The sequence below is a fragment of the Aedes albopictus genome, chromosome 2 (genome assembly GCF_035046485.1).
Source record: "Aedes albopictus strain Foshan chromosome 2, AalbF5, whole genome shotgun sequence".
Taxonomy (NCBI): domain Eukaryota; kingdom Metazoa; phylum Arthropoda; class Insecta; order Diptera; family Culicidae; genus Aedes; species Aedes albopictus.
In genome coordinates, this window is record NC_085137.1 from 508,816,784 (window position 1) to 508,841,783 (window position 25,000).

General features: G+C 44.3%; 4 protein-coding genes across 4 annotated transcripts in view; 1 reads left to right on the plus strand and 3 right to left on the minus strand.

Annotated features, from left to right (window-relative positions):
- Positions 1–2,549: 2,549 nt before the first annotated feature.
- LOC109425611 (mucin-2-like) lies at positions 2,550–5,024 on the minus strand. The gene has a single exon (XM_029869415.1). It carries the CDS (start codon positions 5,022–5,024, stop codon positions 2,550–2,552), a length of 2,475 nt encoding a protein of 824 aa, XP_029725275.1.
- A 3,600-nt stretch (positions 5,025–8,624) lies between these two features.
- Positions 8,625–11,440, minus strand: LOC109621711 (DNA replication licensing factor Mcm7). Its single transcript, XM_020075848.3, has 3 exons — positions 11,206–11,440; positions 9,201–11,139; positions 8,625–9,055 (listed from the first exon to the last, which is right to left on the minus strand). Exons 1-3 carry the CDS (start codon positions 11,231–11,233, stop codon positions 8,854–8,856), a joined length of 2,169 nt encoding a protein of 722 aa, XP_019931407.2. The 5' UTR covers positions 11,234–11,440; the 3' UTR covers positions 8,625–8,853.
- Positions 11,441–16,144: 4,704 nt separating this feature from the next.
- Positions 16,145–22,474, plus strand: LOC109420436 (NEDD4 family-interacting protein 1-like). The gene is made up of 2 exons (XM_019694775.4): positions 16,145–16,551; positions 19,081–22,474. The coding sequence occupies exon 2, from the start codon at positions 19,101–19,103 to the stop codon at positions 19,794–19,796; it is 696 nt and encodes a 231-aa protein (XP_019550320.2). The 5' UTR covers positions 16,145–16,551; positions 19,081–19,100; the 3' UTR covers positions 19,797–22,474.
- The window catches only part of LOC134286988 (uncharacterized), a 5,344-nt gene continuing 1,499 nt past the window's right edge, over positions 21,156–25,000 (minus strand). Inside the window, exons 2-3 of the mRNA XM_062848705.1 lie at positions 21,345–21,354; positions 21,156–21,229 (exon numbers count right to left, since the gene is read on the minus strand). Coding sequence (XP_062704689.1) covers positions 21,156–21,229; positions 21,345–21,354 — 84 coding nt within the window. The remainder of the gene's footprint in view (positions 21,230–21,344; positions 21,355–25,000) is intronic.

A 25,000-nucleotide genomic window follows, 5' to 3' on the forward strand; every position in this document is an offset into this window, starting at 1 on the left:
ACGCGGATCAACGAGCACAAAAATGACGTAAAACGGAAAGACAACAGGACTGGACTAACGCACCACACGCTATGTGACGGCCATGTGTTTAATTTTGACGAGACGAAAATAATTGAACGAATCGCCGACCAGGAGAGCAGAGTAGTCGCGGAGACATTCCACATCAAGCTGGCAGGGGAAGCCAATACAGTGAACCTCCAGCGTGAGTGTGGATTGTTCAACACGAACTACAATGCGTTAGTGTTTAAGCTGCGACAAGTGACGAACAACGATAGACGACGAAGAGGAAACGAGAGAGGACGCGCACCACAACCGCAAAGTACCCTACTAGACAGTGGTACGTGATCTCCCAGCTGGATAGGAGGTAGCATCAGCTGCGGCGATCAAATTGTGAGTTGTGGGGTGAAAAAATGTTAAATGAAAAATTGTGTTATGTTAATGTTTTAATTTCGTGTTTTTTGTAATAAAATTTTAGGCGTCTGAAGATGGCCGAAATGTGATTAGGCCGAAACGTCACGCAAAAAACAAGTTTGTTTTATTCGTTCACCGAGAAATATCAACAATAAAGAGATATACTCGTTAACGGTGATTAAACCCATCAAGCCTATTACTATTTGTTAACGACACTTTACCATTATTGTGTCATTCGTGTCATATCGTTCTCAAAGTCCTCTGCAAAGTGATCCTTAACCGGATACAGGAGAAGATTTACGCAACTCTCCGATGGCCACAAGCAGGATTCGGTGCCGGACGATTCTGTGTGGACCATATTTGTTTTTACAATCTTTTTGTGAAAGTTTTATCAGAAGCTGCTTAGAAGGCTTACAAGCTTCCTTGTGTGAACTTTCAAGCTCCGAAATTTCTTAAAAATGAAGCTGCTTAGAAGGCTAAAGAGCATCCTCCAACAAGCTGCTTAGCTTATAAAGTACCCTCTTATCCGAACTACTGGTTACTTGGGAATCTAAACATGGCGACCGTGATGGTCAACATGAACTCATGTCGTCAAAAGCAAAAATGTACCAACGATCCTGATCCTGATTGTTGTTCTGCTATTCTGCTATTATCAACGCATCCCCTGGCTTTCGCCCATCTGCGTTGTCTTTTCACTAGGCAATACGTCTACCAATTGGTGTTTATGGGCTTGCCGGACCAAGTCATGTAGCTAAGCCAAACACCCCACCTACAACTGTTGGGTAGGCACTGTTCCGTCGTGGAACGGGAATTTTGCGGGTGGACGGATTCAGGACCGGTAGTTCAATTGAAAGTGGACTGTATAATTTCGGGATTGAACTGGGAGAAAAAAGACGCGGTTTGTTCACTTAAACTTAACTATTAAAATTGTATTTCGGTTGTTCGGTTCGTACACGTCGGGGCGAATCCAGTGTTGCCACATTTTTTTCGGTTTTCATCTGTGATTTTGGTCAAAAAAATCTTTTTCATCTGTAGGAAAATCCAGAAAATCTTAGTAAAAATCTGTGATTGGGTAATGTTTTCAAAATCGAATTGTTTTGAAAAATTTGCTTGATAAAGAAAAAAATCACAAAAAAATGTTCATAATATTTACTATTGTCACCTAAATTAAACCTTATAACAATTTTCTTGGAATAAAACCATATACCAAAACACTGCTTTGTATCTGAAGATCACCAGAAACCACAAGAACGTCGAAATCAATGCGCCTGAGACTAGTAGATTTAATCTATACAAGAACAAATTAACTTATTTAAATTTGAGTACAGAGTCCCCCAAATTTTCGATGAACACCAAACTCTTTTCTTGGGCTGTTTACCTTTGCTACACAACACATTTTTGAAAATTGTTAGGGTATTTCTGGTATTTTGGACAGACTGTTACAACATCAGTTTGCAGAAAAGAAGGCGAATCAGGGGGTCGGTCAAGTTCACTTTCGCTGATTTGTCACATCGACACGGTACAAGACCCAGTCAGCTAAAGATAAAAAACGAAGTTGTGTTCATTGTCACCATAAAAACTAATTGATAAAAAGTGTGAAACAAAAAAGTGTTTCTTTACGAAAGTCATTGTGTCATTGTTTCAAAAATCTTAAAAATCTGTTTTATTTCAAAAATCTTTGATCTGTGATCACAGATATCTGTAGTCAAAAACGGGAAAAAATCTGTGTAATTCTAGGTAAATCTGTGTATGTGGCATCACTGGGCGAATCTAGACTTCTTCGGTCGGTGGTTGAATGTTGACTGTTTCGGTGCGTACACGTCGGAGGTTGAAAAAAGACTCTTGTGTGGTGGCGGCGTCGAGCGTACGGAATGGGTAGACAGATGAATGGGAAGGAGAAGGATAGCTGCTTGCATGCAACGATCGTGGCGGCGGTGGAATCTTCCACGCATATGAACGCTGTGGTGATTCGGTCGTCGTCGGCGGCTGGCACATAAGGACACGCTGTAGATGGATGGGCGGTCGAACTGTCGATCCTCTTGTGCATGCTCGTACATGTCGGCTTGAGAAAATCATGAAATCGGTGGATGAACAATTGGACAACGTGGAGTGTAGTAGAGAAAATGTTGGCAACAATATTAGCGGGTTTCCTTCGCGTCGGCGCGAACATACTCCCCGGCCAGAAAAGATGGGAGCCTGTTGACTGGCATCCTGATCGGATCGTTGAGTGGACGCGTTCGAGGTTCGCGATCCACGATGTTTTCGCTGGTTCGGATTTGCTTCGGAGCTACATCGGGTGGTTTCCGCGGCCACGCTTCGGAATGGAGCTGCTCGTAAGCACCAGTCGCGCTGACCGGCGGCGGATCCAGTGGGGGCTGGTCGATCTTCATAACCACTATAATTGTCTGCTTTTTCGTGACCAGACGGGTTCCGGTGGGCTTTGTGGCACGTCTTGCTGCCGGACGGGTTTCTGTTGTCTTCGGAATTTGTACTTGATTCGTTCTGCTTCGGATACGCATGCGTGCCGGACGGTTTCCGGCTGTTGTAGGGGTTCGCTTTGTCATTCGATTCATCTCGTTGAATTCCATGGTTGGGGCCGGCGAATGCACTGCAACAGTGCTGGATGACGTCGAGTTTGACTGGGTCACCGAACGAAGATCGATGGGCTTCGGAGATGGCTTGGCTACCGGACAGAGACCGGCTGAGTCGTTGAAGAGTTTGGCTTCCGGATTGACTCTGATGGGTTTCACGGTCGGCTTCACCACTGAACTCGTTCTAGTGGGCTTTTGGCTTGGCGGGTTGGCTTCGATGTGCGTCAAGGTCGGTTTGGCTGCCGGAAAGGGACCGACAGACATCGGGATGAAATCGACCATCGGATGAGCACCGGTGGACTTCAGGATCGGCATGACCATCGGGCTGGAACCGACGGGCATCTTGGCGTAGTTGAACACCGAACGGGTATCGGTGGACCTCAGGGCGTAGTTGCCCACTGAATCGTTTCCAGTGGACATCAGGATCGGCTCGACCACCGGACTTACACCGGTGGACCTCTGGACGGAATTGCCCACTGAACTGTTTCCAGCAGACATCGGGGTCGGCTTAACCATCGGACGAGAACCGACGGCCGTCGGGGCGGAACTACCCACTGGACTGGCTCCAGTGGACGGCGAGATCGTCTTGACCACCGGAGGGGAACTGGTGGACACGGGGGCGTAATTGATCACCGAACAGGCATCGGTGAACCTCAGGGCGGAACTGCCCACTGAACTGGTTCCAGTGGACATCGGGATCGGGGTCGGCTTGACCATCGGACGAGAACCGACGGCCATCGTGGCGGGATTGCCCACTGGACTGGCTCCAGTGGACGGCGAGATCGTCTTGACCACCGGAGGGGAACCGGCGGACATCGTGGTCGGCTTGGTCGCCGAACGAGCATCGACGGGCGTAATGGCTGACTTCTTCACCGGGCTGGCACCGATGGAGATCAGGGCCGGCATAGTTACCGGTGAAGCTTCGGCTGTTGACAGGAACGGCATCGATACCGGAGGAAGTCCGGCTACATCGGGACGCTTCGGATGTGATTCGACAGCACACGGGTACTGGTCTTGCACCGGACGAAATCCGGTCATCGCGGTTGGAAGCTTCGGTGTCGGAACGGATTCGGCCACGTACGGGATCTGGAGCACCGGACAAGATCCGGTCACGCATCGGGACTGCTTCCATGTCGGAAGAGTGTCGGACTTGGACTGGAGCGAATGAACTACCGGCAGGGAACCGGTCGTTGATGAGGGCGGCTGGGATACCGGTTGAGAACCGGTCGTACTCTGGAGCGGCTGTGGTACCGGAGAGGCACCGGTCGGGCACTGGGACACCGGAGACATTCCGGTTGGCATCGGGTTCCGCTTAGGCGTCGGATGGAATCCAGGAGGTGGGCGAAACGGCATCAGTACCGGACCGAGTCCGGTTGGCATCGGGATCGTCATCGTCTTCGAGTCTTCGGTCTTGCTGTTGACAAACTCGGTCGGCTCGTTGCCGACACGTGAATCCTTCTGGCTCGTCGAAGGAGTCGTGTTCTTGGCGGAATCTTCATCGTGTAGCGGCTTCTTGTTCTGGATTGGGTCTGCGAAAATCGTACTCACCTTGATTTTGTTCGGAAATGACGTGCGTGGCGTTTCGTTCACAGCGGAAATCGGAACGGGATGTTCCGTCGTTGGTGTCGTTGTTCGGCTTCGGATCGGAGGGGTACGCCACCGTGGCGCAGTCGTCGCAGTGAAGCAGCTGGATGATGGCATTCTGTCGTTTTGATGCATGTTACCGGTAGACGGGAAGGAATGGAACAACTTTTCCACCAGTACACATGCATCCGCGTGAATATCCTCAAAATGCGAGGCATCCTTGTCGAGCTCATCGTGCCTCTCGGGTGGAAGTGTGGACAAAAGCTCGAAACACACTCGTCGATATTCCTTGTAGTGGCATTGGAGTGCCTGTTCGTAAAACATTCTTCGTGCTAAACTCGGTTGAAGAACACCATCTTCGCAAATCTTCCTCTTTAGCTTCTTTAGTTCCTCTTTCACGAGGTTGCGTTTGGCGAATAATCGTGCAATATCGGCCATTTTTCGTAGTGGAAATCACTTCACACGCGCGCGACTTACTTTCGGAATTGATTTCGAATCGAACTTTTACTGTCACATCACTTCACATTTTTCGGAAAAACCAACTTTGCCCAAGCACGTCACGGGAAAGTCGGTTTGTCTGTGATTTCGGGTCGAACTACTTGAGCGGGAGCGACAGCATTTCCTCTCGGCAGGAATACTGTCCACCATCGGCGATAGCAATCGGACGGTATTGTCCCATCGGCTGATGGACGACAACACAGCTGCGGCTTCAGCTTCTCACGGCACTGATTCGATCCGGCTCGTTTGGACCATATGTTCCGTCGTGGAACGGGAATTTTGCGGGTGGACGGATTCAGGACCGGTAGTTCAATTGAAAGTGGACTGTATAATTTCGGGATTGAACTGGGAGAAAAAAGACGCGGTTTGTTCACTTAAACTTAACTATTAAAATTGTATTTCGGTTGTTCGGTTCGTACACGTCGGGGCGAATCTAGACTTCTTCGGTCGGTGGTTGAATGTTGACTGTTTCGGTGCGTACACGTCGGAGGTTGAAAAAAGACTCTTGTGTGGTGGCGGCGTCGAGCGTACGGAATGGGTAGACAGATGAATGGGAAGGAGAAGGATAGCTGCTTGCATGCAACGATCGTGGCGGCGGTGGAATCTTCCACGCATATGAACGCTGTGGTGATTCGGTCGTCGTCGGCGGCTGGCACATAAGGACACGCTGTAGATGGATGGGCGGTCGAACTGTCGATCCTCTTGTGCATGCTCGTACATGTCGGCTTGAGAAAATCATGAAATCGGTGGATGAACAATTGGACAACGTGGAGTGTAGTAGAGAAAATGTTGGCAACAATATTAGCGGGTTTCCTTCGCGTCGGCGCGAACAGGCACCATTGTCCCGCCCATTGGTCTTTTACAGCTAGTTGTAGGTGCATGTGTGTGTAAGTATTGGTGTATGTGTGTTAGTGTTGGTGTATTGTAGGCGCCAACTCGTTCTAATTCACTCTGATTGCTAACACCCTATTGAACCATTACCCTTAAATCTGGCAATCTATGAAATAGAACGAGTTAAGCGCCTGTACATAATAGTCAGTTAATCAAACAAGGAATATTAGTATTAAAGCGAAGATACAATGAAGCAACACCCCGAACCTCGAGAGCACAAACCCCAAGAACCAAATGACAGGCTGCGCGAACAGTCGATCGACTGGCCACCACCAATGAATAACCAATCGAGCAAACCCTCCAGCACAAACCGCCTCCAGCTCTCCCGACCTGCACCCAACAAATCCGAGGCACAGCCCAGCCATAGCTTCACCTTAAAACCAAAATCTAGATTGCAGAGCACAATATTTCCCAAGTAAACCCAAGTGACAAACACTACCCTGCCCGTACAACCGAAACCGATCTAAAGTAGAGAAGGGTCTCTTTCCAATCCAACCCGGACTCAACTGCACCCACAGGGTAGCGCACTCCACACACACTGCACTCATGCATCCATCACGACCCGAGCCGCACGGTCACCTGGGTTGCTTCTATCTGCATGACCTCACCCAAACCGTAACGCAGAGTTTAAATCCCTCTCTTGCATTACAAAGCAGTCCCTCTTCCCAAAGTTTGTGCGTGGTATAAATGAGATTATAAGGGGCTGTCCATAAACCACGTGGTCATTGGGGGGGGGGGGGGGGTTCGGCCAATGACCATTGTGTATGGACAAATAAAAAAATTTGTATGGACAAATGCCCACGCGGGGGGGGGGGGGGGTGGTTGAAAAGTCCCAAAAAAAATACCACGTGGTTTATGGACAGCCCTTAAAGCTGAAGAAATCGTCACCACCACAACCGCCAACAATGAGCACTCAATGGTGTCGGCAGAATCAATGACGACCCCCTCAGTCCTAAACCCAATTATCCTACACTACCCAAGTAACCACAATGCTGAAGCCGTACGCACTGCACGTACGAAGTACATACAAACCTACCCGCACCGCCTAAACAAACCACCTAGGCCGAACACAAGCGAAAAGCGGCGCCACCACTGTTGAACCACGACTATACCAGTAGGTATAATCGCAATTAAGCAATCGTAGACCCATTCCCCGCTCCTACTCAGCCCTAACGATCCATAGCAATGCTTGTCAATATATGCACCCCACACACGCAACCCTCACAACCCAACAGTATGGTCACTTGAGTATCCCTGGGATTTTGATTACATGATGGTCAGGGATCACAGCCATCAAAACGTTCCACACTTTGCCAGGGCTTGCGACCTGTAACCATGATGATTTCCGCTATGGGAAACCATGATGGCTAGCGGTGTTGATCCTGATCCTGATTGTTGTTAATGAAAAAAGCCAAAATTTTTCATCTTGAGATTTGAAAGTTCCGATGCAGAGATTGAACAAATTTCGCGATATCCGGCACATGAAATTGACTTCATCATCAGAACACTCAGAACGGCGATGAATCCTTTTTCGAACCCTTGCTAACAGATGCAGCCAACCATGAAGCGTTAATCAAAAGAAATCTCTGGTCACAATTTACTTTTGGAACCCGTGAACTGTGACCACACCACTTAGGGTAATTTATGAAGCGGAATAAGCGGCGACCGCGCATTCGGTTGCATTTTTTCTCGGGGGAAGGCTCTTGCATTACACCGACATCCCCTCCATCTATCACCCGCACCAATCACCATCAGTGAGTGTGGCCGACAGTTTTGTCAGTGAAACTGCATCTGACAGCCGGCATGGTTACACTCAATCAGAAAACCGCAGAAAAGGTGAAATAATTGACACGCACGGGTCGGGTGGGGCGAGGGTCGTCGGTACGCCTCCCGGTTCAGAGTTGTAGCCGAAAGGGTTTTACTCACTCAAGCGATTGGTTGTTATACTACACTGTAGATGAAAATGCTGAGATATGCCCTCTCGGTGACGGGGCTATAAGGAGTGTAGGTTGCACCACACACGTGAGGACGGCGGCGGTGGTACGAAATGTAATGCTGTTGAACACAACCGGTATGGTGTTAATGAAGAATGAAATTTTCCACAAATGGTAAGAGCTGATCAATTTGCAATATGTTTCTTGTATTCGGAGGGTGATTGACGGTGCAGTTTAAAACGATAATGGATTTATTATTTGCTTGTTTGTCAGAACTGAATGGCAGTCGAGAGGTGAAGGATGCCGTAGTCTCAACTTGGAACATGACTACGTAGTTATGCGTAACTTTTGAATGTGTTAAACGCTGTTGAAATGGTTGTAGTCCCAGGCATCATGAAAGACAAAGAGGGTATTTGGTATTTTGGGCACTTTTCCGCTCTAACTCAGTCCATTTCAAACCAATTAACTGTAACTTTTGTACACGGTTTGATATTATGCGTATCTCGCCGCGTACAAAAAAAAGGTCAATTGGTTCAAACTTGACTGAGTTATATCGGAAAAGTACCCAAAATAGAAGCCCTGCCGACAAGCACTTCCCAAGGTGGATTCATCACGGGTTTCATGCCTCTACGTTAGTTATACATAGCAGTTATCAGATTTTGGTCCGTAACAACAGAATAATCGGTAATAATGATAAATTATATTTTGCTTCAAATCAAGTCACTGTATACTTTATTAAACAGAAAGATGTGCGCAGAAATGATCAATTTACGCTCGTTACATTGTACTATCGGCTTAGTTACGGTTAAATTGATTTAACAACAGATAAACCGTCACAAACTTGTTTTACACATAAAACCTTACCAGCTATGTAAAAAATGTGGATTAAAAACTGATATCGATGGAGAAAAACTTAAACCTAACAGAAGGAAAATAAAGTGCATTTAAATAAAGGTGATTTTCGTTCTCGTCTGATTGACCTGCCACACGTTGAGCTCCTCGTACTTTTCGATGCAGCTGTCCACCTGGTCCGGTTTGTAGCCCTTGGTCGTGCAGCGGTCCATCACATCGGAAATTTTGACCGTTTTGCTCTGACCGGCCAGCTCTCGTACCAGGTCGAAGATCTTATCCGCGGTATTTGGAACGCTGTTGAGAAAACCGGGGAGAAAGCAGTGTTAGAAGTTTTGAATTTGGTATGCAAACGATACGAACAAAACTTATGTTTTTGAAATATACAGTATGCGTTAAGAGTAACTAAACAAAGAAATAAATAAATGCGAAAAAAACATACTGTGTGGGCCTCAATTCCTTCATGTTCACGGAGTCCTTGGACATTTCCAGCAATCGGAGCGCTTCCTGAACATCATCCTTGTCCACTTCGTCAGCCAAACGGAGCCGGGCCAGGGCAGTCGACAAACGCAGGATACCCAGCAAGTTCCTAGCAGAAGTGAAGGTCTGGTCCTTATTGCCTCCTTCCTTGCTGTTGCGTGCTTCTCGGCGCAGTTCCACGTAAGCGTTGACGATATATTCGGACAATTCTGGCTTGATAACGGGATTCTTGCGCTTACACAGAGCAATGTAACGACGAATCAAAGACATGTCCAGCGTTTTAATACGAGACGGTGGTTGCTTTCCATGGCTGTGCACGAAGGTAATATGCTTGGCCAGACGGAGATCGTTGTCACGGTCGGGCTTATCCTGGATCAACCACAGGAGATCGAAACGGGAAAGAAGAGCAGCAGGAAGTTGAATGTTCTGTTCGATCGAACGAGTTGGATTGTATCGTCCGTAGGCAGGATTAGCCGCTGCTAGGATAGACACACGAGCGTTCAAGCAGGTCATTATGCCGGCCTTGGCAATCGAAATGGTTTGCTGTTCCATAACTTCGTGAATGGCCACTCGATCGTTTTCGGCCATTTTATCGAACTCGTCAATGCAGCAAATTCCCTGATCGGCCAGCACCAGCGCTCCTCCCTCGAGGATCATTTCACCGGTCAGTGGATCCTTCATTACAGCAGCAGTCAGACCAACCCCGGAAGAACCGCGTCCCGTAGTATATTGGCTCCGAACAGCAAGACGAGCGATGTAGCCCAATAGCTGAGACTTGGCCACTCCAGGATCTCCCATCAAACAGATATTAATATTGCCACGGATCTTCATTCCGTCAGGGCTACGATCAACGCCACCAACAAGCAACAAAAGCAGTGCTTTCTTTACATCCAGGTGACCGTAGATTTCCGGCGCCAAACTGCTGGCCATTCTTGTGTAGAAATCATCCTTCGCTAGCTCTGCCATTTCCTCTTCGCTGATTTCATTGCTAACCTCCCCATCGTCCGATTTGTTCAAACAAACAAGACGATGCGCATCTAGGAAAGTCTCACTCAACAATCCGGAAACCATCGCTCGGAATCCAGATCTTTGCTGAGGTAAGAAAATTCCACTGATCACAACATGATCTCCCGGCTGGGCCAAACGTGTAATTTCCCCGCGGCACATCACCGTCAAAGAGCGTGGGATGTGGCCGACCGGAACTTGGTCGCTGTGCTCTTGAATCTTCAGCTCCTGGAACTTCATAAACTTGGATCCACGGGTTTGAAGATACAATCTTCCACCTGCTTTGTTGACACGGCAGTCCTCCGACGAGCAATCGACCGCCGGCATGAAACTCATCGCTGACACCGGCTGATATGTCTCAGCGCCACAACGGTCACAAGTGTACGTGGCCACCGTCATCATCGGTTTTACCTCGGTACAACGGGTTACGATACCACGAACCGTAACCAGCTTACCGATGCTTTCCGCTTTCGCCTCACGGATGGAAATGGCCTTCGATGAGCTGGGTGCCTTGAAATACACCTCGAACCGCTTGATCAGCTCCGCCGGAATGGTATTGCGGGCATCATGGTGCTCATTCGGGTTCCTCATCCGGCTCTGCATCAACAGACGATGCTCGATGTAGATATCCAGTGGATCCTTGTTGATCACTTCCCGTTCCTTATACGACGGTAGCAACTCAAACACCGCATCCGAGAACATCTTCACATAGCGGCGACAGTTGGCTTGGATGGCCTCCGCCAACAGATCATTATAGCTGGTCACATCATCCAAATCTATCGTCAACGCAACTTGCTCGCGGTGGGCGATGTTGGTCAATTGGCGTGCGTAAACGAAGATCTTTTTGCCATCTTCGTCCTCCTTGTAGAATTCCGTCAGGAAGGAGTTGATCGTTTCTGGAAATTAGCGAAAGATCCGCTGATGATTTTGGTTACGATCCGACGAAGTCAAAATATACTCACCTTTATCTGCACTGTAATCTCGTTGCATTTTGATGAAAACTTAATAATCCCGATGGAACGTAATCCACGCACTTCCAAACAATTGCAATTTCAACTAAAATCCAACGAAAATTCAACAAAAAACTGGCAAAACTTAATTCACAATCGAAACAATCTCAGCAGCGTAGGCACCAAAAGCAGATGCTTGAATGCGATGGCGGGTAGTTGGCGCCAAAACCGCCAAAACAGCACCTCCGAATGAGGGGGACAAAAGAAAAAGAGTGATGACAGATCCAAAGGTGGTTAACACGCTCATTGAAAACTACTCTAAAGTGAGTAGAATTCCACTCACTTCATTACAAAGTGCATCAGCTCAAAAGAGAGTAAAGCGGATTCACTCTCTTTAGAGTAATCATTGATTTTGTTGAAAGAGAGTACTATTTACTCACTTTTATTTTTTTGCAAAACTAGCGAAAGTGAGTAGATATTTAAAAATTCCTCGGGATGGTTTTTGGAATTGTTTTTCATTTTCAAATATTTAAAAACACAAAAAATTAAGTTGAGCAAAAATCTTGCCTACTTTTTATTCTATTAGTATTAATTAAATATAATACAACATTATCTATATCTATCTATCTATATATATATATATAAAAATGCAGTGGCATACGTGGGACCGCGCATAACTTGCGAACGGAAGGTCCGATTTTGTTCGCCTTAGTTTTGTTCTGTTAGTTTTCACCCAAGGAAGGCTTATGAGGCATAAAACATGGAAAAATGATAGTTTGTGAAAATCGATCTTCCATACCGGGGAGCGGGGATTTGGTCTTGGCTAGAAACTTAAAACGTCAAAAAAAACGCAGTAGGCAAGACAAAGTTTGCCGGGTACAGCTAGTATATAATAAAGTTATTAAATCACTTCCTTTGGACTTTGATCTCAACTTTGATGATGCTCTTTGGATTGGCCTCGGGATTGGCTGTTCATTACTACGAACAGTTGCCTTATTTGAAGTGGCTGATTTATGCAAGCTGTGCGGATCTACCGCACTTTATCAGCCGAATCTTCGCCGTTGTTAGTCGTGGACTGAAACTAGAAAATAGATGATCATTACAACTCATTAAATACTAAATACAACTTACTTTTACCATTACGAATAAGCGGTGTTGTGTTGCCGTTGCCGTTCGTTCTTTGGAAACCTGCTCCATCAATCTTCCTCTTTGGTCCTTGTATTGAACCGTCTATATATGCTCCTATATTCTGAACATACGAATTGTTAGCTGATTAACTGGCGTTAAGGAAGTGAACCTCCCAGAAGTGGCGATTCAGCTCCGCCGCTCAGCCACATAACCTGCGACAACAATTTTACATGTCATCAATTGGCGTCATTAATTAACTTTTTTTCAAGTCTCACCTGTTGGTTGAACAGTTTCCGGGTCCACTGCTGTTGTACGTGATCTATTTCAGCGTCGATTTCAGGTTTTTCGCCGGCTTACATCTTGGCACACAAGAATTTCCTGCAACTTGTTTTTTTTTGCATCACAACGGCTAGTGAGTTTTTCGTAGAAAAAACGCCTTACTCAAAAGTGAGTAAAGCAAAGATCCGATGTGACAGAGTAGTTAATAACTCACTTTGGCAAATGCATGTTACTCACCTTTGACAGATTTAGCAAAAGTTTGAAAGTGAGTATAATTTACTCACTTGAGAGTAGTTTTCAACGAGCGTGATTGGTAGCGGTACCCAGTGGAAGAAAGATGGATGGATTCAAAACAAAGCATGCACAGAGAAAAATTTTCTACTCAGTGGATGAATTGAACTTACTCAGAAATCAAAAAAATCTTATTGTGCATCCTAGCTTAATCACTCAGATCCTGCTGATCTGAGTCAGCCGCCATAAGATTGCACCCGTTTGATTTGCACATGGCGGCTGACAGCTCCATCCGGCGGCTGCAAAAACAGTTTTAGCCAAGGTGCACACCGTGTACAAATCAGCTTGATGAGAATCTAAAGCATTCAGTACACGCTTTGTCAATATGCGCAAATATTTGGCTATTTGACGTATCAGACGTTAGCAGACGTTTGCCGTTTGGCTATTATTTGTCAATGGTCAGTACACGTATGACAAACAATTGGCAAACTCACATTTGCACATGTTTGCCACTCGAGTACTGATCGGAGTTGCAAACATGACCAAATATTTGCTATATTGCCTTACTTGAAAAGTGTTCAATTTGTAATATTAGCAAATATTCGCTGAGACAAATTTTGGCAAATATTTGCACAACAATGTTATTGCAAATTTATTTGGTCATGCGCCGGTTATTGCAAATTTATTTTGTCATGCGTGTAACAAATAAATTTGTCAAATTTTGCCAAATATTTGCACACTTGGCAAAGCGTGTACTGAAGGCTTAAGATAAGCGCGACAATATTTCGTTTTCATTCAGATTTTATTGCAGACTACATCGAGGTATGGGGTCATTCAAATATGACGTCCATCTTTTAGGGGGGAGGGGGGGGTCTGAGAAAGTGTGACACTCCATGTATTAGGTATACGAAAAAGCGTGACAGAGGGGGGAGGGGGGGTCTAAAAATCCTGAAAAATGGACGCCTTGAAATCCAGTTTGGGTAACTGTGTTGTTGTATTATTTATTTCTTGCAACTTCAACAACACAGTTACCCAAACTTTTGCTCAACCAGCATCAAATTAGGCAAGAAAACATATAACCCACGCTGTTTGCACCATTTCATTGCAGAAATGGAGAATTGATCATCTCACCATACAAAAATCCAGCTCACTACTTTCAATCTAGTACTTCACTGATTGCCTCCTATTATTGCAATGAAATGGTACACTTTTCAACAATTTTTGCGGTACAAATCAAAAGACGATTGTTTTGACCATCGTTCAATGCAAGGAGACAATCATAATACAAATAAACAGCTGTGATATTAAAGAAAGAGAGGGAAACCAAAGAGAGCCTCTCTTCTGCAGATAGGACCTTTTGACATGTTTGGCCTGATTTGCCTCGCATCGGCTCGACGTCAGGGAACGTTCAAAAAATACGTCCAAAATTTGGGGGAGGGGAGGGTCTAGAAAAGTGTGACAGTACGTGTATTGGGTATAGGGAAATTGCGTGACAGAGGGGGGAGGGGGGGTCTAGAAATCCCGAAAAACGATGGACGTAATTTTTGAATCTGGGGGGAGGGGGGGTCTGAGAAAGTGTGACAGTACGTGTATTAGGTATAGGAAAATAGCGTGACAGAGGGGGGAGGGGGGGTCTAGAAATCCCGAAAAACGATGGACGTAATAAATGAATCTTCCCTTAATTCACAATAATATCATAACGCCAAAACTGACCTTTTTGGACACCCACCCACCCCTACAATACTTGTATGGAAAGATTTTTTTTTTGTTCGGGCTGTAACACCACGATGGACACCCACCCACCCCCTCCCTGACATTTGTGAACAAGCCCTAAGTGCACCGAAGACTTCCTCGATCCGACGGATCCGAAGTGATCCTGCGCTGCAATCACACTTTGAAGGTCTGTGCACACCTGAGACGAGACTCGCGAAGAGGAAAAAAAGCAACGTCAAGTGTAGCTCAACTGAGCTGTCAGTTGTAGCCCATTTGATTACGTTACCTAAAACGAGGAAAGTATTGCTATCCGAGATAAATTCTGAAGCCAAAATTCACTCCGAGCAGCATTCTCTTCTCCTGTACTGTCAAAAATAAATTGAAAACAAAATATTCCAATGATTACTTTGCTTGGCGATTGTTGGCGATGCAAAATTTCACCTCAACATGATTTTGTGCGCGAATGGGATGCAGTCACATTGCATGTGAGGTGATGCGGTCACGTACGTGTTTGAACCACCAGCCCAAAACATAATGTCAACACAGATAGGAAGAAGAAAAAATAACAAAGTGGAGAAAAAGAAGACCGTCTTCGCGAGTCTCGTCTCAGGTGCACACTACTGTGTCAGTCCAATTTGGGGTGCAGTCAGCAACCAACGTATCTAAATACCAAGGTAATATACTCCAACTATTATTCATGTATTAGTGAGAAAAGGAAAAAAGCAAAAAAATAGTTATGAAATTTGTGCAGATTTGTATGGGCGCATCACTATTTAGCAAACTTTTATGAGAAATTAGGCTCTCACATCATAGAGGCAATTATTAAAAGGCATCTTACTAGATAAAAAGTGACTTCCATGCAATAAATCAGAAAATATCGCCATTTGAAAATCAATGACAACATTTTTTTAATGGGGCACGTTCGGTGTAGTACTAGATTTGTAGTAATGAGCTGAATTTTAGTATGGTGAGAAGGTCAATTATCCGTTTCTGCAATGAAATGGTGCAAAAAGCGTGGGTATTATGATTCCTTGCCTAATTTGATGCTGTTTGAGCAAAACTTTGGATAACTTTGTTGTTTATGTTGCAAGAAATGGAGAAAACAACAACACTGTTGCCCAAAGTTTTGCTCAAACAGCATCAAATTAGGCAAGGAATCATAATACCCACGCTTTTTGCACCATTTCATTGCAGAAACGAAGAATTGACCTTCTCACCATACTAAAATTCAGCTCATTACTACAAATCTAGTACTCTGCCGATCTGTCCTATTGTTTCTAAACATAGTTTTACAGCATTTAGAAACGTTCAAACTAATAAAACTTTACAAATTTTGCAGAAATAATGACATTCTAGAGTAAAATCACAAACTTTTCATAACTAACGCAGATGTGTTAGTGGGTCTCGTTATTGACATTTGCGGGAATATCTTACCTTGGTATTTAGATATGTTTTGGTCAGCAACTGCTACCAAAACGCTGCATGCTACCAAATTTTCGCCCTTTTCGCCACTCTCGGTCTGTCAAAACTGTCACTCGTGACTTGTTTTCATCTCATTTTCTTCGCCAGCAGAGGAGCTGATGGGCTGTCCCTCGGGGTTCAAAACGGAACAACGCAAAGGCCAAAAGAAAGCAAAACAGTGACGAACGTGAAGAAAAAAAGCTGCAGTTTCGGAGCATCGCTGTGAAAAATCGGATAATTTGTTTGGATTGCGTTGTTGGGAAATCGATTTTTCCGAGTGAAGGTTGATTTTGGTTAGTGGGAAAACCGATTGTCCGCTGTATCTGTTGCTGCCCGTGCGTGTTATCGTTGTTATCTTCGGGGCGGGCAGGAAATTCGTGGAAGGTGGAAAACCTTGATGCGTCATACACTTGAGAAAAGATTTTCCTTGTGATAATCGCCAGTGTTTGTGTTTTTCATCGAATCGAGCGAAGGACACGGGAAAAATCGGTATCGCTCGTCTAGAAGTTTTCGATCCGCTTTTGTGAGCGCAGATTCCAGAGGAAGGTAAGTTTTTTTTTCTTTAATCGAGACCAATTACATCACAATGAGCGAACAAGTGGGACAGTCAATGCTCGAATTGGAAGCCAAATCGAAAAGTCGTCACCGTCGTAGTTGGTTTCGGAGGGGCTTCGCTGTTTCGTCATCCGCCCCAGCCAGCGGAGAGGAAAAGAGGGGTTTTTTAGATCTAGTAGGCGCAATGCAGACCAGACCAGCAGACGAAGCATAAGCAGCGATAATCTGCCTGCTGCGATGTGTTTTGGTTCGAGTGTGTTGTGTTTGCGTAGCTGAAGCAAATTTGTTTTGATCGCAGCCTGCTTCCTGGAACTGGGTGCAGAAAATCGATAAACTCGAAAGCTACAGCTGCTTGGATTGCTGACGACAGACAATGGCATTGTGAAATACACTGCCTCTGTGTATGCAAATATTGCATGTTTTGATGCCTTAATAGTGGATTAGTCAGTCACAACCAGCGTGACGACGATCCACAGGCGATACGCGACTTGTTTTTGTGCTGGAAGTTATTCGTGCGTCCAGTGTCTATAGAAGATCTTAGATCGCACACAAAAAAGAACTGATAAGCTAACGAATTTGAAGGTTGTCTAGTGTCGTCATAGCTCGGTCGATTTGATTTGAATATTAATGTGGAAAAGGTTGAGCTCGATAGAAGCCTTATCTTTTCTGATTTTTCGAAATTGTTTTTTTTATGTTTGATTGAGTCCTACCTCCCCTTAATTCAGTCCAGGTATGTTCCGTTTTTGTCAACTAAGCCACACAACACGTAACGATTCTGCGCAATAGAATGGTCTGGGCTCGGAGTCAGTTTGGCTTTCTATTCCGCAGAATCTTTACCTGTTCTGTGAACTAGCTGGTTGAAGCACCGGTCTAGTCAATACGGATTCGTAGGTTGGAATCCCATGCGATTTTTTCACAACTTCATCTCCTTGTTTGACAATTAATCAACATTATGTGTCTTAAAATTTTCAAGTTTTTCCCAGTATGCCCTCTGTGATAACTTCTTCCAAGATTTCACCAGTAATTTTTCCTCTAGTATTTCCTTCTCAGGGAGCTATATTTGGGGTTTCTCAAGTTCTCTCTGAGGTCCTTCCAGGAGTTTCTTATGATATTCCTATAGGAATAACAAGCTCCATCTCAAGAACTCATTCCAGGATTCGTTCTGAAATTCTTTTCGGGAATTCAAGGAATTTCTCCCGGGATTTTTCATGGAGTTCCGGAAAGCCTACAAGAATTCCATCCGAGTTACTTCTAATAACTTCTGAGGAAAATCAAAAGAAACTTGCTGGACGATTTCAATCCTGTAGGAACTCTGTGAGAAATTCGATAAACAAAAAATGCAGGAGGAATTTCTCAAATTACTCCCCAATAAACTTCTAAAGGATTTCCATCAGAAATAGCTGAAAGAATTCTAGAATGAACTTCCGGAGGGATCTGCCCGAACTCCAAATGGAACACTTAGAGAAAATCAAAAAAAGAGTTCCTAGATGAATCCTAGAAAGAGTTCCTGAAGAAATCCTGGAATAAGTTCCCAGAGGAATCCCAGAAAAAGTTCCAAAAGGAATCCCGGAAGAAGTTTTCGTAAAAATCCACGAAGAAGTTCTTGAAGAAATTCCAGAGGCACTTTCTAACAGAAGCCCAGAAAAAAATCCCATAGGAATCCTAGAAGTAGTTCCTGGAGGAATCCTTGAAGATGTTCTTGGAGTAATCCCGAAAGAAGTTTCCGGGAGAATTACCGTTGGAATCCCAGAAGGAATTCTTGATGTAATCCCAGATGTAGTTTCTGAAAGAATCCCGGAGGTGTTCCAAGAAAAACCCCGAAGAAGTTTTTGGAGGAATACTGAAAGAAGTTGTTGGGGAGGATCTCATAAAGAATTCCTGAATTGTCTGTTTTTGCTCATGGGACGATGATGAGTCCACCGGCAGCCCAGCCCTTATTTATTGGAAAAAGTGCAGTGCATACCAGAACAAATCAATCATGGAGGAGCAATCTAAGCTAAGCTAAGAATATCAACGAATTCCTGAAGAAATCCCCGGGAGAACTCCTGGAAGAACTCCAAATGAAATCTCGGGTGAAATAGCTGGAATTCCCACCTTGTGGAAATAATAAAAAACTTTTTAAGACAGTTTTAAGACAGTTTTAGGAGAATCTAGAAAGGAATTCCTGGAGGATGAAGGAATGATGGTCAAAATTCAATCGCAATCGTTTATAATTTTGGCCACTTTATTTTTGACCTATTTTCCTAATATTATTATTTTTTGTATTTGAATGAAGCCAGCATAAAAGGAGATTTATTAACGTAAGCATCGTGTAATCATTACCATGAATTTGTACGTACGTATGAAATGTACCGAGTACATAAGACTTTCTGGCCCTTTTAAAAATTGTTTCTTTTTTTTTTAATTTTAGCTAAGAAACCATTGGACTAACCACTTCGTTATATAGCGGAACTTAAACCCATACCTATCACGATTTGCGATTATTCACAGTCGGTATTGATCAAATTTTTCTCTTTGCAGATCTCATCGCAGCCCCCAACATGCCTCCGGCCAATAACAACAACAGCAACAACGATGATTTACCCCCGCCAAAGGCGGATTTCAGCGCGCCTCCGCCGTACGAGGCAACGGATAACAGTGCTCACGATCAGTACGCTCAATCGAACCATCCGGAAATGACCACTAAATTGCCGACATACGAAGAGGTCCAGATGGAGAAAATGATCAATCACGAGTTGCCGATTCCGCCGGGGGCTACAGTTCATATGCCGCCACCTCCGCCGCCCAGTATTACCGGGCTACCCATGGGACCGATCGGACGCACCCCGGGAGGTCCAAACGGAGGCCCAGCTGTTACCTTTATCGCCATAGACACCGATGGAGAGAACATCAACGCCGACAACAGTCTTCTCGGGACGGACATTGTATTTGTGACAGCATTTTTGGTAGCGTTCCTGTTCAACTGGATCGGTTTCCTGATGTTGACCTGTTTCTGCCATACAATTGCCGCCCGTTACGGTGCTCTGTCCGGGTTTGGCCTGTCCCTGGCAAAGTGGACACTCATCGTCAAACACTCAACGGATTTCGCTTCGCACGAAAATTCCTGGCTCTGGTGGCTCATCATGGCCTTCGGGTTCCTAATCTGCGTCCGGGCCCTCGTCCAGTACATCAGCATCAAACGAACGTGGCGACTGCTTTCGACGTCCGCCCAGGAGCGACTACTTTTCTTCTACTGAGTTTCGTGCGTAGCTTAGACGCAACAAGCACATCCATGTTGAAACATTCACTTACATAATAGGAATTAGTCTATTTCAAAACGAGGCTCCCATGGCCGCCGAATGGATGTTTAGGGTCATCTACGCAAGCTTACAAACAATCAAACATGGAAGCAGCTGAGCGTTTTAAAGGAATGTTGCTAGGACAGCGCAGGAAACACGTTTGTGATACGCCAATCACCTCGGTTTTTAGTAAGTAAAGAAACCGTTTCGAAAGAAGGTAGTTTAAACTAATTTTAAAAACACCACGACACACCTGTAAAACATTCCCCTTTTCGTTATATGTAGTTCATCGAATCTGTCGTCGTGAATTTGTACTGGAGGCGCATCACAGTAACCGTTATTTATAGGAGAGGCATGCCGGAAACATTGAATGTTTGTGATTTTTCTTCAGAGCCTAACTGACATCGATTTCGTTTCATCGATCCTCTCTTTGTGTTATTACAGAATGTGTATTGAGGTTTTCAAAGATTTTTTGGTTAAAATACGAAGGAGACGACTGCATCTTGTTATAGATACAAGAAGAATACTGATTTAGTTTGATTCGATCAAATTAGCGAAAGAGAGAATCGATGAAGAAGTGTCGATGAAGTCAGTTAGGCCCTAATGAAAAAATCATTGTCGAAGGTTCAAGGTGTCTGTAGTTTGTGTGAATGGAATGAAAATATACTACCCGCCATAAATATGAAATCGCATATTGCAACGCTCATACTGAATATTGCAGCACCTAAAAATTTTTGCATCACCCTGAAATGTGATTACAGGTCTTTCAGGCACAAATCACTTATGAAAAATCAACACGCACCTAACAACCTAATTGATAATGTTTCTATCTGTTAGTGTTGGTGAGGCGCGTGAGTAAATTCAAAAAAATACTTGCTTAACGAAAAGTTGATGTGATCTAAGGTGCGGCTTATATTTCGAAAGTTGTTGTCATATGAGGCTATTCAATCATGCTAAACGATTGCAAATCGGTCATTTAAACAACTTTTCTTGGCAAGGTGCAACCTATCGTGACCTTTTCTATAGTTGGCATGCTCATTAGAGTGGCTTACGTTTATACAGAACAATTGGAATCACGAACTTTACTTCCCGAAAATTAATGTTTTGTTGTCAATATGATCCTCTGAATATCGGAGCTCATGTCGTGCCCTGGAAAAGAAATGCTTTATATGTTTCATTTCCGGTATTGTTCGTAAATGTTAAATTAGTTTAGTTTGTCTTGATCAGGGTACAACAACAGTAGATTTGGGTTTCGTTTAAATTTTGCTGTTTTCGAATCTTTGCCAAATACTAAGATGTTTTAATAGACGCTGTGACTTAAAGATAAACTTTACGCCATTTGGTTTTGATCTCTTTGCAAATCGAGTACAAATGATCGATGCCATTGGCATCTAGAAACAAAAACGTAATGATTACATTTTTCTTCACAGTTAACATGAATTTACATATTTCAATAATACGTTATATCAGATCAATACCATTGCTTAGAATCTCTTGGAAACTCACGTATCAATTCCTAAAAAGGAAAAAGTTGTGCGAATTGTTGCAAAAATTTCATGTTTACTCTTTAGCACTTGTCATGTATCAAACAAGTTCGATATTTCAGATATTTTCACATAATTCGCAACAAAAGCATTGACTAAGCATGTGCTCAAAATTGTCTCATATTACGGTTACTGTGACGTCCTGAACAACTTCAAACCTAACAGAAAACCATTAATGTCACATGTCACAGACAAGGCTTTAACCCCGATGGGAAGTAGTTTGCTATCAATTGGGTTTTTAAATTATGAAAAATGTATTGATTTTTTGATTCTATACGGAAGAGCACCTTTTTCTGAACCACTATGATTTTTTTCAGATTTTTAGAACTTTATTTTGGAACCTAAAATCAATTTCAAAGAGATTTTTTGAAAACACCTTTTGACAGCTGGGCTACTGTTTGACAGCTCCGCCTAGTACAAACTGCGACGAGGGGTGATTCGACAAATCTCTCCCATACATACTTCAAATTGATTTTTAAATAGGTTCCCGGGCACCAAAATTCATGAAAATTTGGATTTCGGCTCAGTTTCACATGCAGATTTAGAATATCGAATTATCTCAACACCGTTAAAGAAGCCAATTGTTGTTTTTGAGATGATAACATTTGCAGAAAAAAAAACAAATTAGAATGCCATTCGAAGGGACTAACTATATGTATTAGGACTCGCATACTGTGCAATCATATTCCGCAAAATTAGGACTTATTATTCTGACAAGAATCCAGTATTTTTTCTTGTTTTCCATTGTTGTTAACAAACTGCATTCGTTACACATATTGTAGACTTTTGCTGCTATACTTAAAAACCACCGCAATGGCAACGGAGAGACCAGTGTTGTAGATTTCTTCCCTTTGACGAAACTATCCTACAGTTTTACGTTTAGGAAATTATTAAATAACTATTACAAAACAGTGCATATGGGCAGAAGCGAAGAAAAATAGAACATATTTTTGTAAATGTACATAGGGCTTCAGTGTGTGAAAAAACGGCGAGACGCTGATTAAGGAACAAATATCTATTACTATTATCGTAAATCAATTGTGACACACACACACACACATACCTACTTTATCTGAATAAAGTGACGGAAAATAGCATGACTTTATTAAATTGGAAAATCCCGAAAAGCCATGTTGTTGACCCCTCAGTCCTAGTTCTTTGCTGCCACAAGGACCACCTACCGCCATCGCCTACCGTAAAATTACTCTTGTCGTGACTCGCTCGTAAAATGAGTTGAGACACTAAAGATGACCTTACAGTTGAGATAGCAAACACATAGTTGGAGTTAAACGGAACAGTATTCAGTATTTATTTACAGATATAGTCATGCGGGTGGACTCGTACCGCTTACCCACCGACACCGGGAACTTGGTAGCGGATAAGGCTAAGATAGGTCTCAACAAAAGGGATCTTAACATCTACACCGGTGTAATAACTGGACACTGCCCCTGCAGATACCATCTACAAAAGATCGGAGCAATCCAAACCTCAAATTGCCGCTTCTGTGACGAGGAGAGGGAAACATCAGAACACATCCTCTGCTATTGCAGTGCACTCACTCAACGTAGGTTCAAAGTTCTCAGCAAGCCCTTTTTAGGGCCTGCTGACATATGGATCTTATCTCCCAAGGACGTGGTTGGCTTCATAAAGCTAGTCTCGCCAGAATGGGGGAGTCACATACTGTAACTCAGGATCTCTATTCATCAATAATAGATGGTCTTGAGTTCAGTCGATACCTAGGTATCTCAGTGACAAATATGTTACTGAGATAACTTGCGTACCTCACAGCAAAAGGGTATATCACAATAGTTCTAAAATCTGGACGCAGTGATCTTCACCCGACAAACGAGAGAGAAGGCTTAGGTAGCGGCGATCTGTTCAACTGGCCATACAAGACGTCTTTTCTACGTCAAATGAGGGCTACTGCAGTTGCTTCGTTCCTTTCTGGTGGTCGATCAAATTATTTTTTGAATGTATACTCAGACCTGAATTTTGTAAATATCGTCCTAAAGTATGTTAGGATTAGGATTGTAAATAACCAAGTTGAATGCGATCGTGCACTTGTAAATTTGTAATAAATCCCTTAGCATAGGCAATCGCAGGTTGCGAACATTTTGCTGAATCTCTCCTGAGGCGGGCTTACGGTTATCTTCGAAAGGTTGGAAAGGAACAGCGGTGCGGCCATTGTATCGCGAATTTCATGACTTGCGATCATGAAAATGTACGATGAGTTTTCGGGAAATGACGAATTTCCGGTTTGTCCGAGAATTCACTTGTCCTAATCTGAGGAGCTCAGACTCGATCATTTCCGTGACTACCCAACCCAGCCAAAAAGAAGTGTGAGCGTTTGTAACTTGTTCGTTGCTCATAGCAAAGTATGGATTTTTAAAGTGACGTTAGTGTATGTTTAATAAATTAAATATCTTGTCCGTTCTTCAATGTGAAGAAAGTGTGCGTAGTATAGCAATTCGTAAGCGAGTTAGTTTAAAGCGAGAAATAAGAGATAATTGTGCTCTAAATGTGCCATTTAATGCTCGTGTTCAGTGTTCGTTTTAGCCGTAAGGGTGTTTCATTCGCAGCCTTAAAACCAACTCACGCAGATTCCACCAACGAACGGAAACCTTCCCGGCCAACCGTCAATCGGCCGGAAGCCGGACGATTCGTCAACACATCGTCCGAGTGAGGTGCAGGGTACCTCCTGGCAACTTTCGCATGTCAATCGACACGTGTATTGCCTGCGAACTCAGATCACGGCGACCGCCATTGCACCACCAACCCCGAAGCTACAACGCCATTCAGTGTAGTGATCGCCGTTCAACACGCCGTTCGGACGGGGCACTGACCTGGGTCACAGGTCAACGGAGCCAACAAATTTGCCACCCGTAAAATCCCCATTGCGAATAACATAGGAGAAAATACGACTCAATACAATCAGCAGACTTACGCGACGAAATAAGGACTACGATTGGAAACTTGGAACATGGAATTGCAAGTCACTAGGTTTCGCAGGATGTGACAGGATAATCTACGACGAATTACATCCCCGCATCTTCGACATCGTGGCGTTGCAGGAACTTTGTTGGACTGGACAGAAAGTGTGGAAAAGCAGGCATCGAGCGGCTACCTTCTACCAAAGCTGTGGCACCACCAATGAACTGGGAACAGGATTTATAGTGTTGGGCAAGATGCGACAACGTGTGATCGGGTGGCAGCCGATCAACGCAAGAATGTGCATGTTGAGAGTTAAGGGCCGTTTCTACAACTACAACATCATCAACGCCACTGCCCACACGAAGGGAGACCCGATGACGAGAAAGAAGCGTTCTACGCGCAGTTAGAGCAAACATACGATGGATGCTCGCCGCGTGACGTGAAAATCGTTGTCGGCGACATGAACGCGCAGGTAGGAAGGGAGGAAATGTACAGACCGGTAATCGGGCGAAACAGCCTGCACGCCGTATCGAATGATAACGGCCAGCGATGCGTAAACTCTGCAGCCTCCCGTGGTATGGTAGTGCGAAGCACCTTCTTCCCCCGCAAAGATATCCACAAAGCCACCTGGAGATCACCCGACCATCAAACAGAAAACCAAATCGACCACGTTCTAATCGACGGTAA